The 14,770-nt window shown below is 37.0% G+C and overlaps 1 protein-coding gene across 5 annotated transcripts in view; it reads right to left on the bottom strand.

Annotated features, from left to right (window-relative positions):
* FANCC (FA complementation group C) overlaps positions 1 to 14,770 on the bottom strand; it is a 272,627-nt gene that overhangs the window by 60,451 nt on the left and 197,406 nt on the right. For all 5 annotated transcript variants that reach the window (XM_067744815.1, XM_067744813.1, XM_067744814.1 and 2 more), the window contains one exon: positions 1,047 to 1,211. In XM_067744815.1, the coding sequence (XP_067600916.1) occupies positions 1,047 to 1,211 (165 nt within the window). The remainder of the gene's footprint in view (positions 1 to 1,046; positions 1,212 to 14,770) is intronic.

A 14,770-nucleotide genomic window follows, 5' to 3' on the forward strand; every position in this document is an offset into this window, starting at 1 on the left:
CTAGCCACTTTTTTCCTTCTTGGAAATTTACTTGAAAAAAATCACTGGCAGACAAACAATCGTTATTCAGACTTGAGTATTTGGCACATACTTTCTCAAAAATTAGAGAAGTGACCCTAGCACACTAAGGAAAACAACTGACAGTATTTATAACCAATGATAAATTTGAGTTTTTAAGCTCAGAAATTAGAATCTTGGAAAATTTGCTTTCACCAATGTAAGCTTTACAGCTTCCCAACACTTATAAGACATTTCTGATGAGACTGGTGGTGAATGAATGTAAATTTTGATAGTATAAAGTGAAATATGTCAATGTTTGGAAGATCTGCCTAACTTAATGAACCAATATTTTCCAAATGAACCATGTATGAAGCTATAAAATAAGATCCATTAAAAATGCAAGACAGACCAATTGGTTTTAATGTAACAGCATGAACAGCTCATTGATATAATTTCAGATTCCACATTGCAACTAACCTTTAAAAAACCACCATTTTCAATTTTTGGTGAGGTATCCATGTCGCATATCCACAATTACCTGAGATGGCTATTAAAATATGTCTTTAACAAGTACATAACTGTGTGAAGCTGGATTTTCTTCATATACCTCAACCAAAAAAACATATTGCATCAGACTGAATACAGAAATATCTGTGAGAACCTAGCTCTCTTCTTTTAAGTCAAACAATAAAGAGGTTTGCAAAAATGTGAAAACAATGCCACTCTTGTTAGACAATTTTTTTCTTGGAAAAGGTCACTGTTTTTCATTAAAAATATGCTATTTGTATTAACATGTAATCAATTTATTGTTATTTTAAAATGAAGTGATAAATATTTTTTAAACTTTTGTTTTAATTTCAAATATGGTAAATATTGATAGACAGAACCCACATTTTTTAGAAAGCTCATTGAGATCCTCAATAATTTTTAGGAATGTAAAGTGGTACTGAGACCAAAACATTTGAAAATTGCATTTCCAACATACTAAAGTATTCTAAGAAAAGGAAAAACAAAATTGAATGATAAGGTAGATGGTCATCACTTACAGCAAAAAAGCCTCATTCACAGCATCACAGAACTCAGGCCAGAGCACTTCCTGAGGTTCATGTCCATGGTAGGTGAGCAGAGCCTCTACCAATGGTTCAAAATCTGGCAGAGTAACAAGTGGGACACAAACTCGTGACAGGGACCTTACTCGTTCAGGAGCCATTCTATGGAATAAATAAAATGAGAAATAAGTACCCAAATCTTACAGCCACATGTACTGATAGTTAAAGGCATATAAAATCTTCATGTTAAAAAGGTTCATGACAGGTCATTTGCTTTGCCCCTCATATAAAAAGGGGTACCCTAACACCATCTATGAACTCTATTCTCTTACATAGTTCTCTAGGAAGAAACCCTTTAGCTGCAGTTCCCATTTTGATCTCTCTCATTGTCAGGACTGTGGCTTAACCCTCTACAGGCACCTCCCGCTTACCATGCCCAAAATAGAACTTGAATTCCTTCCCCAAATGTTCTCTTCCCCCAGTGCTCCCTATCTCATTTGCTCAAGCCCAAACCCTTGAAGTCCATCCTTGATTCCTCCTTTTTCTCTCCTGCCCCTTATCTGATCCAGTGGTTAATACCATTAGTTCATTTCATTACTTCTCTACACATCCATCACTACCGCATAATTCACCATCATCTCCAGCCTGGGTTACTGTAGGGCCCTCCTAATTTTCTCCCTGCTTCTGCCCTCACCTGTCTTGTCTCTCTCTGGAACAGGTCCAGACCCCTTAAAAATTCAGATCACTTCACTTGTCTGCTCAATGGCTTTCCACCTCACACAAAGAACAAGCCAAGTCTTATATTAGTTGCCAAGGCCTTCCATGGTGGGGCTCCCTCTGTTTCTCTGGCTTTATCTTTCCACTCTTACTTTGCCCATTCTGCTCTGGCCTTTCCAGCCTCTGACTACTCCAGATAAGTTCCTGTTGTTCATTCTGCCTGGAACACATGGTTAGCTCCTTCATCTTGTACAGGTCTCAGCTCAAATCTTGCTTTATGTAGGGGAGTTCCCTGACCATCCCATATAAATGCACTGGCTAATATGGTAGCAATCAACCACATATGGCAACTTAAACTTAAACTAACTGGAATGAAATGAAACTTAAATTCCATTCCTCAGTTGCACTAGCACAGATCAAGAGGTCCAACAGCTACATGAGGCTAGTGGTTTACTGTATCAGACAGTGCAAATTCACAAGGCTTGTCCATTACTGCAGAAAGCTCCACTGACAGCACAGCTAAACATATAAGTGTCCTCTTATCTCACTGTGTTCTTCTCTCTCTTACCCTGTTTTACTTTTCTTCACAGTACTTTTCATCACCTGACCTATAATGTATTTGCTTGTTTATTGTTCATGGTCTGTTTCTTCCTGCTAGGACATCCACTCTGTAAGGGCAGGCACTTTTCCTATTTTGCTCACTCCTCTATTCCTAGTATGTAGGGACAACTCCTACTTATAGCTCCAGAAACAGATATTAAATGAATAAATGAACAACTAGAAACCAGGAAGATGAAAGTTTGGGATGTATGCTATTAGATCATTCTCTAGGTATCTTCATATAAAACCATAAATCTACAAATTTAGTCTTTTTTTGTGAAACACAAATGAAACCACAATATAGAACATATAGCTGTCACTCATTTTTTTTTTACTTGTTGCCTATTTTTAAAATATATGTGTTTTGTATTTTAACAATATCTCCATTTATGGGCATTTAGGTTGTTTATAATTTTTCACTATGAAATACTGCTGCAGCAGTATCCTTGCACATGCCTGTTTGTGCCCCCATGTGAACATCTGCATATTGAACTGCTTTCCAAAAGACTACAAATTTACTTTTCTACCCCTGACAGTGATATTATTCTGGATATTTTTACTTCTTCGTAACCTGGGCAAAAATTATCCCATTGTTTTCATCTGCATTTCCCTGATTTTTTTTTTTTTTTTTGCGGTACACGGGCCTCTCACTGTCGTGGCCTCTCCCATTGCGGAGCACAGGCTCCGCGGCCATGGCTCACGGGCCCAGCCGCTCCGTGGCATGCGGGATCTTCCCGGACCGGGGCACGAACCCGTGTCCCCTGCGCCACCAGGGAAGACCCCCTGATATTTTCTGAGATTGAATATTTGTGTGTTCCCCACTTGTATTTCTGCTTCAGTGAATTTGTTTTTGAATTTTTGTATATTTGTCCTATTTATTCATCTAATAAATATTTTTGAACCCTTACTATATTCAAACCTGTTTGCAGTGGTAGTGCTACAGAAGCAAAGACAAGACAAAGCTTAGTAATGAAAAGCATAAAATGCCAGATGATATCAAGTGCCATAATGAAAGTAAAATACACTGAGGGGTAAGAGAGGGCAAGAATTTACTGAGGGGAGCATTTGAGCAGAGATCTAAAGGAAGTGTATGAACAAACCATATATGTACGTGGGAGAAGGATGTCACAGGCAGATGCAAAGCAAACACGAAGCCCTGGAGTATCTAAGTACAACAGAGTCCAAGGTGGCAAGTCCACAGTGAATGTGGCGGTGGGGGTGGGGGGGAAGACAGGTTTTGAAGAGACCAGTGTAAGAACCTGGGATGTTAGTCTTTTTTTTTTAACTTATTTTTTAGTTTTATCAAACTTACAGATACAACTACCTTAAATAGTCAAATAGCTCTTCAAAGCTTATGAAAAAACAGCAGCTTTTGAACAAGCACTCCCACTCCCATTTTCTGATCTCAGAGGCAATCATTTTCAAGTCTAACTCATGCTTTAGATATTTAATATGTTTTTTCCTGTGGGTTTAGTGACTATTATTTGGCTTGCTTGTTTGCTTTTTTCTTGGCACTGATGATTATTTTAATGCTAAACTCCCGCCCAAGTATGTAATCTCCTTGCAATACGTTCAAACATATCTGATATTCTGCCATTTTCATCTTCTTAAAAGAAATTTCTCTTAGAACCTTCTGACCTATTCCAATCTGAACAGTTTGCTTTTTACTCCCTTTGTACAGTTATCTTGGGACCTCTACCACAGGGATTTCTTTCACTTCTCTCCTGGATCCCATATCTTCTTCTTTCTTGGTTTATTCTTCTTACGTGAGAAAAGGTACAAGAGAGGTAAAGTATTTGAGACCTTGCATGTTTGAAAATATCAGTACTTTACTCTCATACTTGATTGATACTTTGGCAGATTATAGAATTCTGGTAATTTTCCTACAGAATTGTGAAAGTATGGTTCTACTATCTTTTAAATTTCAGTGTTGTTCTTGAGAAGTCCCATGCTGCTATGAATCCTGACCCTTTATATAAGTCCTGTTTTTACTCCCTGGAGGCTTTTGGATATCCTCTTAGAAATTTCACACTGATGTGTCTTGGTATGCATTTATTTCTATTCATTGTTCTGGACATTCAACGGACCTTAAATCCGGAAAGATCTTTTGAATTTCTTTGATGATTTCCTACCTATTCTTTTGTCTGTTCTTTCTGGGGACTCTGATTTTTTGGATATTGAACTTCCTAGACAGTTCTCTCTTATCTTTTCTTTCTTATTTTTCATCTCTTGATCTTTTTGCTCTAGATTTTGAAAGAATTGTTCAACTTTACTTTCCAATCTTTTATTATGTTTTTAATTACCACTCTCTCATTATTAATTTCCAAGAACTATTTTCTTCATTCTCTGGATGTTTCTTTTTTTAAAAAAAAAACAGCATTGTGTTCTTTTTTAAAATTTTATTTTTGTCTTAGGACTCCTTTATTGATTTAGTTTTATTGAAGTATAGCTGCTGTACAATATTATATAAGCTACAGGTGTACAATATAGTGACTCACAATTTTTAAAGGTTATACTCCATTTATAGTTATTATAAAATATTGGCCATATTCTCCAGGTTGTACAATATATCCTTGTAGCTTATTTTATACCTAATAGCTTGTATCTCTTACTCCCCTACTCCTATATATTGCCCCTCTCCCCTTCCATCTCCCCACTGGTAACCACTAGTGTTCTATATCTGTGAGTCTAGCATTCTGCTCTTGTTTAGTGGATATATTACCTTTTATTTTAGTAGGGACTTTTTTTTTTTTGGCTGAGTTGGGTCTTAGTGGCGACATGCAGGATCTTTTTGTTGTGGCGCATGGGCTTCTCTGTAGTTGTGGTATGCGGTTTTTTTTTTTTTCCTCTCTTTAGTTGTGGCGCAGCAGGCTCCAGAGCATGTGGGCTCTGTAGTTTGGGGCACGTGGCTCTCTAGTTGAGGCGGGCAGGGGCTCAGTAGTTGTGGCACACGGGCTTAGTTGCCCCATGGCATGCGGGATCTTAGTTCCCCGAGCAGGGATTGAAACCACATCCCCTGCATTGGAAGGTGGATTCTTTACCACTGGACCACCAGGGAAGTCCCTTAATGGGGACAATGACATGAATTTATTTTAGATGATCTTTTCTTTAAATAATCTTTTTTTTCTTTATTTTCACTGGTTTCTACTTTCAAGACTATATGCTTAATATATTTCCTTAAATATGTAGTGACCATTGCCCATCATCTTTTTTTTAAACACCTTAAATATATATATATATATATATAAATTTATTTTATTTTATTTAACACCTTCAATAACCTTTATTGAAATCAACATTCAAATAGTATCTCAAGGGTGAAATTCTGTTTCAGCAAAACCAATTTAACAATTTCAAATATATATAAAAACATTTAAAAAGTAATCTTGTTAAAGGTGATCATTTCTCCTTCCCCCATTTTATCTTCTATACATTACTGCACCAAATAAACAGGGAAGACTCTGTTCAATCATCTGCACCAAAAAAAAAAAAAAGAAGAAAAAGAAAAGAAGGGAAAACTGCAGTTTGACCAGTGCCAAATATCAGAAATCACATCAAATCAAAGTGTAATTATAGGCTTAATGTGTTATAACTAAGGCTTTCGATAGTACAGGCCACAAACCCAATGTGAATTCCCACCATTTTAAGGGCTCCCGTAGCTTGACTTTGCTGGACTAAAACGCACAGGGGCCGTTACCTATGATAAATGAAGTGATGCAATACTTTTGGAAAAGTGGAAACGGGTAGTAACTAAGGGTTTACTTCCAGTTATTTCAGCAATAGTCTGGCTTGACCAGCCTGAGAAAGATTACATTTCTGGTTCTTGTTTCTGAGTTGGGCCCAAAGAGGTGAGCTGCTAGTGGAATAGAAGTTATGGCCTGTCATCTTATATTTAACAGTCAGGCACTAAAAACCCAGTAGTGAGTAATATGTGCATGGGTAGGGAAAGCTGACTGTGATCTTCACCATAGGACAGTAGTTTTTAGACTTTTTGAGTTTCAAAAACCCTTAAAAATTACTAAAAGACCAAACAGCTTTTGTTTCTGAGGTTATAACTATTGATACTCATATTTGAAATTAAAACAAAGACACCTAAAAGTATTTATCAATTCACTAAAAGTAACCATAACAAATCCATTAGGTGTTAACATGAATAACATTTTTGTTGAAAAATTACTATATTTTACAAAACAAAAACAGTGAGAAGAGTGGCACTTTTTTTTAAATTCTTGGTAAAACTGGATCTCTTAGTTACTTGATTCTCAATTGAAAGTTCTTTTATTTTTAAAAATTTATTTATTTCATTTATTTGTTTTTGGCTGTGTTGGGTCTTCGTTGCTGCTAGCGTGCTTTCTCTAGTTGTGGTGAGCGGGGGCTACTCTTTGTTGCAGTGTGCGGGCTTCTCATTGTGGTGGTTTCTCTTGTTGCAGAGCACGGGCTCTAGGCACACGGGCTTCAGTAGTTGTGGCTTGAGGGCTCTAGAGTGCAGTCTCAGTAGTTGTGGTGCACGGGCCTAGCTGCTCCACGGCATGTGTGGTCTTCCCAGACGAGGGCTTGGACCCGTGTACCCTGGATTGGTAGGCGGAATGTTAACCACTGCGCCAACAGGGAAGCCCGGCACTCTTTTATATGTTTGCAAATTTCTTTCCTATATGGCTTGAAAGAAGACAGCTGGATTCTTGTATTTACTTCTGCATTTAATTTGTTGCAATACGTTTTTTTTTGGTTGAACTATATGGAAAGTCTAGCCCCACACAGATATGTAGTTTTAAAAGGGAGGAGTATTATAATAGCTTCTTCACACAATTACACATATTCTCTTTTGATATTACACCAAAATTTATCAAGCGCTGCTCACCCTTTTTCCTGCAAGCCTATCTAGGAATGCAGGTAGAGCTGCCTGCCATAGGTCTAGGGGGTTGGTGATGGGTGGTCTCTACCATGAGAAGGGCTGAAATTATCCACAATTTACTGGCCAAGCCTTACCCTGAAAGCTGAAAGTCCTCAAACAGACTCGAGTACTAAAACAGTTACATCAAACGGATCCTGTCAATGAGTTTTGTCTAGGTGAAGAGATGGACTCCTGGCACTTCCTAATCCACCATCTTCCTTGACACCCCTTTTGATCTCTGTATTAAAAGTTAAAAATAAAAAGAAGAAAACACTTGTCTTAATTTCCATTTCTTTGTCCTGTTGTTATTATATCCTAGGAGAACTACTCAGCTCAATCTTTGGAGTCATTGTTAGTTAATATTTAGCTTTATCTCCTATTCATAAACTCAATAAACTGTTTATTGAATTTTCTTTTTTTATCCCCTGTAAGTCTCTTTGGAAAAAACATCAGCTTATTCCTACTTCAAGGATTTGATAGTTTCTCTTACTATTCTTAAGATAATTAATTATTCATTTTTTATTTAAAAAATCCATTTGCTTGTCCTTGGGAATGCATATAATTGGTACATTTGCATTTTCTGTTTGTTGCATTTGGTTCATTTTTCCCTTATGGTGTCAACTTTTCATGAATGTCTGGTGATTTTCGTTTATTTGCTCTTTCTGGCATTTGGGGTTCCATGTTAGTCTCTCCGTGAGTGCTCTGTTCAGTGCAGCCCGCCTCCAGCACTTGGTCAAGGGTCAGGACGCGGTGCTGGCCAGGGCTGCCAGTAAACTGCATTCTGGGCGTTAGAGCATCCCCACACTGCTGGGAGTTGGCAGCCATCTGGTGCTTGTTCTCCTCCAAAGGCTCCTCCCCCATTCTTGTGGGAAACAGGACACCTTTGTTGTCTCTTTTTTGGGGGCAGCGGATGAGTTGGAGGAGTGTATGAGGGACTAGTCAGCTGGCTGCTATTACTGCAGTACTCTAACAAGTATCTTGTTGGCTGCCATGTACCCTACTACTCCTTGAATCCACCCGCGAAGTAACCCTCTTACAAACTTTCTGGGATGTGATATTTGCCTTGAAAAATATCCCACTACCAACCATTTTAAGCCTTTCTCACAGTTTGTGGGTCATCAAAAGCCCCCCTTATTTCACAATATTATATATTTAATTGTTAAAATTTCCCTGTAATTCTAGAGGTTGGAAGCATAAAAAGAATGCTAGGACATTCAGGTGCTTAGTCCATCACCTGACTTAATTTTTTAAATTACATTTTCATCTTAATCTCCTGGCTAGATTATTAGAGTTGCTATTCCTCATAGGTCTTGCACTTAGTCTTCAGGGTCTGTCCAAGTTCTCTATAGCAGAGCTACTCAAAGTATGGTCCTGGGAATCAGCAGTATCAGCATCTTTGGGAGTAAGGCCAACAAAACTGTTTACATTTTTCCAGGGGAATCTTATACACATTGAAGTTTGAGAAACATTGCTCTACACTTTAATAGCAGTCCCCAGAACTAGATATCAATCTCTAGCAATAATCTGAATACCTTAAGGAAACATGATAGAACTGCATTTCAGGTTTATATTTGTATTAATTAATTCCTACAAATTATTAGTTTAGCTGTATTATTTTCTTGAAAATCAAGAGTAAAATTCTCATAGAGATAATTTTTTTGTCGAGCTACACAATGATATCTTCTTTTGTGTGAGCAGTTTGTCTTTTCTCTTTAAATATTCACCCTTTCTAAAACTCACTTCTTGTTCTTTACCACTTTCCTAAATGACTGAAGTCTCTTCAACAGCATTTATCTTCCACAGTGCTCTATCATCTTTCTCTAACTTACCGTCTAGGTGGTTTCAGACCTAAAATTTAATTCATGTGTTTTTGAGTCTATCATCTAAGTTGTTAACAAAAAGACGTATTTATCTTGAGTTGTAAATACCTTAAGTTTTTGGAATATATGAGCTTACTGGGTAGGATAAGAGAAGGGAAAGTTGTATTCGTGTGTGATGTAGGGTGCTTTTGTGTGTGCATATTTTGCACAGAATCTAGCAGAATATTTTGCATAGAGCAAGGGCGCTATAATGTTTGAGAAATTGAAAAATATGCCTGAGAATTACATGCACTCATAATAAATCCAGAACTCTGAAATATAGGAGGACAGAGATAGTGATCTTGCCTCTACAGCCTTGACTCATCAGTCCTCCTCTTTAAAAGACCTATAAGTACAACTTTTCTCTCATTATCTTAAAAAAAAGGAGGAGAGTCAGAGACTATCACTGGTAACTGAGTGGGTGGAAAAGAGGACCTCAGCACCAAGGGCATTCATTTATCAAGCGCTGAAGCTTATGGGCTGCAGATTGTATCTCTCATTAGACTGAAAAAAACCCAAGATAATTTTCCTGAAAAATTCTAAAGTCTCAGGTAAACTGACGTAGCTCTTGGTTCTATCAAAATGCAGGCAGGCCAAATGATAATCTTCTGAAGGGCTGCAAATGGCTCACAACCTTCAAGGCTCCCTCTTTTGTCAGAAGCTTGCCAGAGAGCTGAGATCCAACTTCAACCAGAGTTACGCAATGTTTTCCAGACTGGATTACACTAAGCATTAGGTCTTGACTGATTGCCAGAGCAGCACTTCCAAATGATTTCTGCACAAGAATTCAACTACAGAAGGCTCAATGGTAACCATATACTGCTGGAGACATCCTTCCTATGTGGTTGTACTGAAGTTTCCAAACCATCTGCAGCAAAGCATAGAACTACAAGATAAACTGATGATGCTCAGAAAGTCCACAATGTTGCTCCTTCTAGACAGTTTGTAGCAAAGAGCAAGAGAGATTTTAAACATTCTGTCATTGGATTGTTGATTTTACTTGGTGGCAAGTGAAATTCTATTTAAAGCACTATGACAAGATCGTTTATCAGGCGTCTAAAAATAATGCAAAAAGAACCAAACAGATTTTCCTAATTTCTCCTTTTGTTCCACTGACAATTTATGCATTGATGTTATTACATTAATTTCTATATTTTCTATGAGGCTTTCAAATCTTTTGAAATGAACTTTAAGCATTCAAGTGGCAAAAAGAAAAAAAGTGTAGAAACCCGCTATAAAAAAACAAACCCCAGAAAAAAAGCAGTATAGTATCATTTATAAGCAATTTAAGTTTGAGAGTCTTTTGGTTGTTTTAACATTTGAAGCCATACAAGTAGTATGGAAAGTAATGATAAGACTCAAGTTTCATAAATAATAGGAATATCTGGATCCAAGTGTATCAGAAAGTAGTTTTGCCCACCATGCTGATGTACAGATAACTTCAGATATATAGTAGGATGAACACATTGTTATGATACATATTTTAATTATTATAATAACTTATTACAGCAACAACTGTAATGGCTCCAGCATGTTTGGCAGCTCTTTCAAATATTATCATGATGCCATTCCACTAACTGATTTCACAAGATCAGTTCCTACTCAAGACAAGAGAACACACTTGGTTCAATTTATAATTCACTAGAGAACTGCAGACTTAAGAGTTCTGAGCCTCACACAAGGTTTTACGGACCTGGGTCTTATCTGGAGGTAGAAGAGAACTTCCTGGTTTTAGGTCTTAAAAGTAGGATTTTCAAAGCTCTCTCTCTCTTTATGAGACTCAAAAAGTATGTTGGGTATCAAATTCCTTTTTAAATTCAACCTTCTGGTAAGTATAAATGAACCTAATCCAAGAGATTGAATTTCCCTAAAAACATAACACATTCAGAAAAATACCCACAAGAAGTTCCTCTTGTTGAATTCTAAAATTCTCTCTAAAAAGAAAAAAAAAAAAAAAAAAACTCCATAGAAAACATCATTCAATAGAGCAAATTAGGAATATATCGATGTGTCAGTGTCTAGAGGACATTCTATTAGCACAGGCATCTCATATTCTTGGTAAATTCAGTTAAGAATTTTACTAATTAAATCACAGATTTGCCTTGACTAAGAATGCTCTAAACTACTAACCAAATTAATCACCATTTTATCCTTGCTGCTACTGCCAGCTGGGGTGCCAGCATGGACTCCCTTCAGTGGAGTTTGCTCTGCGCCAGGAAATTTGTCCATGTTGTTTTTAAAAAACAAATATCCTTAATGAAGAAACAGTCATGAATTTGGAAATGAACCTGCCCCACAAAATGGCCCAATCTGGTACAAACGGAGCCTCAGCTATAAAGAGAGGATCTGCTAATATCTTCCAGCAGGCTCTCCTGATTGTGGTCAGCAGAGTTTAGACACTTTTCTGAACTGCTGTCTTCTCTTGTCCAAAACTGAGAACATGAAAAGCACAAATAATTCTGAGAAAAATGTCTGAAGAGACCAGTATAATTAAATAATGGATAGAGTGCAAAAATATGTAAATAAAGGGGAAAAGTTGCAGAGAGGAATACATACTAAGCTATCTAAGGCTGATTAAAGATGATTATTTTTTCATGAACTACACCTGCTATTTTGGAAACAAGACCTGGAGGCAGGAAATCATTTCTTTATTTTGAATATTATCTAATTTTTAGCATTTTACTAGGTAACACTGCATTTTAGTTTTTAAAACTTTAATTATAAAGTACTTATGATGTATACAAAAACACAGAGAATTATTAAACATCAACTGTATACCCACTGCCCAGATCTTACAATGCTAACATTTATATTTGATGTTTTAAGAAATAAAATGTTTCAATTACAGTTGAAACACCTTTCTTCTCATCCCATTTCCTCTTCCAGGAGTTAGCACTCCCCTAAAATGGTGCAGATCATTTCTGAATAGTTTTTAACTCTTTTACTTTATATGTAAGTATTGTTTTGAGTGTTTTGAAATTTTATGTAAGTAATGACATATTACAGATATCTTTTTGCAACTTCACTGCTAGTCTGTTCCATGGGTCTACATGTCTGGCTTTATGCCAGTAGCAAATTATTTTGATGAATGTAGTTTTGAATTATGTTTTGAAATCATGGAGTATGAAGCCTCTGGTTTTGTTTTTCTTTTCAGGATTGTTTTAGTTATTTGGAGTCCTTTGAGATGCTATATGGATTTTAGGATGTTTTTCTATTTCTGCGAAAGAAGAATGCCATTTGGATTTTGACAGAATTGCATCACACCTATAGACTGATTGGGTTGTATGGATATTTTAACAATATGGAGTCTTCTAATACATGAACACAGGATGCCTTACCGTTTATTTGTGTCATATTTAATTTCTTTCATTAACGTTTTGTAGTGTGCAAGTCTTTTACTTCCTTCAGTTTATTCCTAAACATTTTTTCTTTTTGACGCTACTGTAAATGGGATTTTTAAATTTTCCTTTTTGGATTGCTCATTGTTAGTGTATAGAAACAAAACTGATTTTTGAGTGTTGATTCTGTGTCCTGTAACTTTGCTGAATTCATTTTTTAGTTCTAACCGTTTTCTTGTGGAGTCCTTAGGGTTTTCTGCATATAAGATCATGTCATCTATGAACATAGATCATTTTACTTTTTCCTTTTATACTTGAATGGCTTTTATTTCTTTGTCTTGCCTAATTGCTCTGGTCAAGACTTCAGTACTATGTTGAAAACAAGTGGTGAGACAGGGTATCTTTGCTTCCTGGTTTTCAAAAAAAAGGTTTCAATCTTTCACCAGAGAGTCTGATGTTACCTGTGGGTCCTTAACATGTGGTCTTTATTATGGTTGAGGTAGTTCCCTTGTTCCTAGTCTTTTGAATGTTCTTATCACGAAAGGGTATTGAATTTTATCAAATAATTTTTCTATATCAGTGGAAATTACTGTGTCGTTTTGTACATCATTCCATTAATATGGTGTATTACATTGATTAATTTTTGTATGTTGAACCATCCTTGCATGCTAGGAATAAATCCCACTTGGTCATGCTGCATCAGCTTTTTTTTTTTTTTTTTTGGTACGTGGGTCTCTCACTGTTGTGGCCTCTCCCGTTGCGGAGCACAGGCTCTGGACGCGCAGGCCCAGCAGCCATGGCTCACGGGCCCAGCTGCTCCGCGGCATATGGGATCTTCCCAGACCGGGGCACGAACCCGTGTCCCCTGCATCGGCAGGCGGACTCTCAACCACTGCGCCACCAAGGAAGCCCTACATCAGCTTTTTAATGTGTTGTTGAATTTCTTTTGCTAGTATTTTGTTGAGGATTTTTGCATCAATATTCATCAGGGATATTGGTCTTGGTTTTCTTTTCTTGTGGTATATCTGTATGATTTTGATATCAGGGCTGGCTCCATAAAATGAATATTGAAGTATTCCCTTCTCTAACTTTTTGAAAGAGGTTTGGGAAGGACTGGTATTAATTCTTCTTTAAATGTTTAGTAGAATTCTCCAGTGAAGTTATCTGGTCCTAGACTTGTCTTTGTTGAGAGGTTTTTGATTACTGATTCTATCTCCTTACTAGTTATAGATCTGTTCAGATTTTTAAATTTATAATTCAGTATTAATAGGTTGTACATTTATAAAAATTTACCCATTTCTTCTAGGTTATTCAATTCTTTGGTGTATAAAAGTTCATAGTCTCTCTTATGATTCTTACTATTTTTATGGCATCAGTTGTAATGTCTCCTCTTTCATTTCTGGTATTTATTGCTTGAATATTCTGTTTTTGTTAGTCTAGCTAAGGGTTTGTCAATTTTGTTGATCTTTTAAAAAACCAACCCTAGTTTCTTTGAGTTTTTTCTACTGTTTTTTTCTAGTCTCTATTTAGTTTATTTCTGTTGTAATCTTTATTTTTTTCATTCCTGCTGTATCTTTGGGTTTAGCCTGTTCTAGCTCCTTGAGATATAAAATTATGTTGTTGATTTGAGATATCTCTTCTTTTTTATTTTATTATTATTTAAATATTTATTTATTTGCTGTATCAGGTCTTAGTTGCGGTGCATGGGCTCTAGAGTACCCAGGCTCATTAGCTGAGGCATGGGCTTAGTTGTCCTGCAGCATGTGGGATCTCAGTTCCCTGACCAGGGTTCAGACAGGCATTCCCTGCATTGCAAGACTGATTCTTAACCACTGGACCACCAGGGAAGTCCCCTCTTCTTTTTTAATGAAGGCATTTACCACTAGATACTTCCCTCTTAATAATGCTTTTCCTGCATCCTATAATTTTTGGTATATTCTGGGGATGCATCTTCTCTGGGCCTAGGCACATAATTTCCCAGTTAGAGCTTTGCCAGTTTCTTTTTCAGGAGTTTATAATCTCTTCCTCCCTCTAGTGTTTATCTGTGGTACCACAGGTTCTCTGATGCTGCAACAAGCCACTAAGCTCTTTTGTTCTCTCCAGCCCCCCAGGCATCCAAAGTATGCTGGTTCTGTTACTGCCTCAAGTCAGGGCAGACGGAAACTAATCTCTAGGGTAGCCCCTTTAAAAGTTGTAACATGGTATGCACATTCCACTCTTCTCCCCACCCCCACCCCAAAAGAGAAGTTGTGAGTTGGGTACTTTTTCCTAATCATGCTGACCTGAGCCAACCTGTCTGTGGCACTGCCAGTTTTC

Source organism: Pseudorca crassidens, chromosome 7, assembly GCF_039906515.1.
Source record: "Pseudorca crassidens isolate mPseCra1 chromosome 7, mPseCra1.hap1, whole genome shotgun sequence".
Classification (NCBI taxonomy): domain Eukaryota; kingdom Metazoa; phylum Chordata; class Mammalia; order Artiodactyla; family Delphinidae; genus Pseudorca; species Pseudorca crassidens.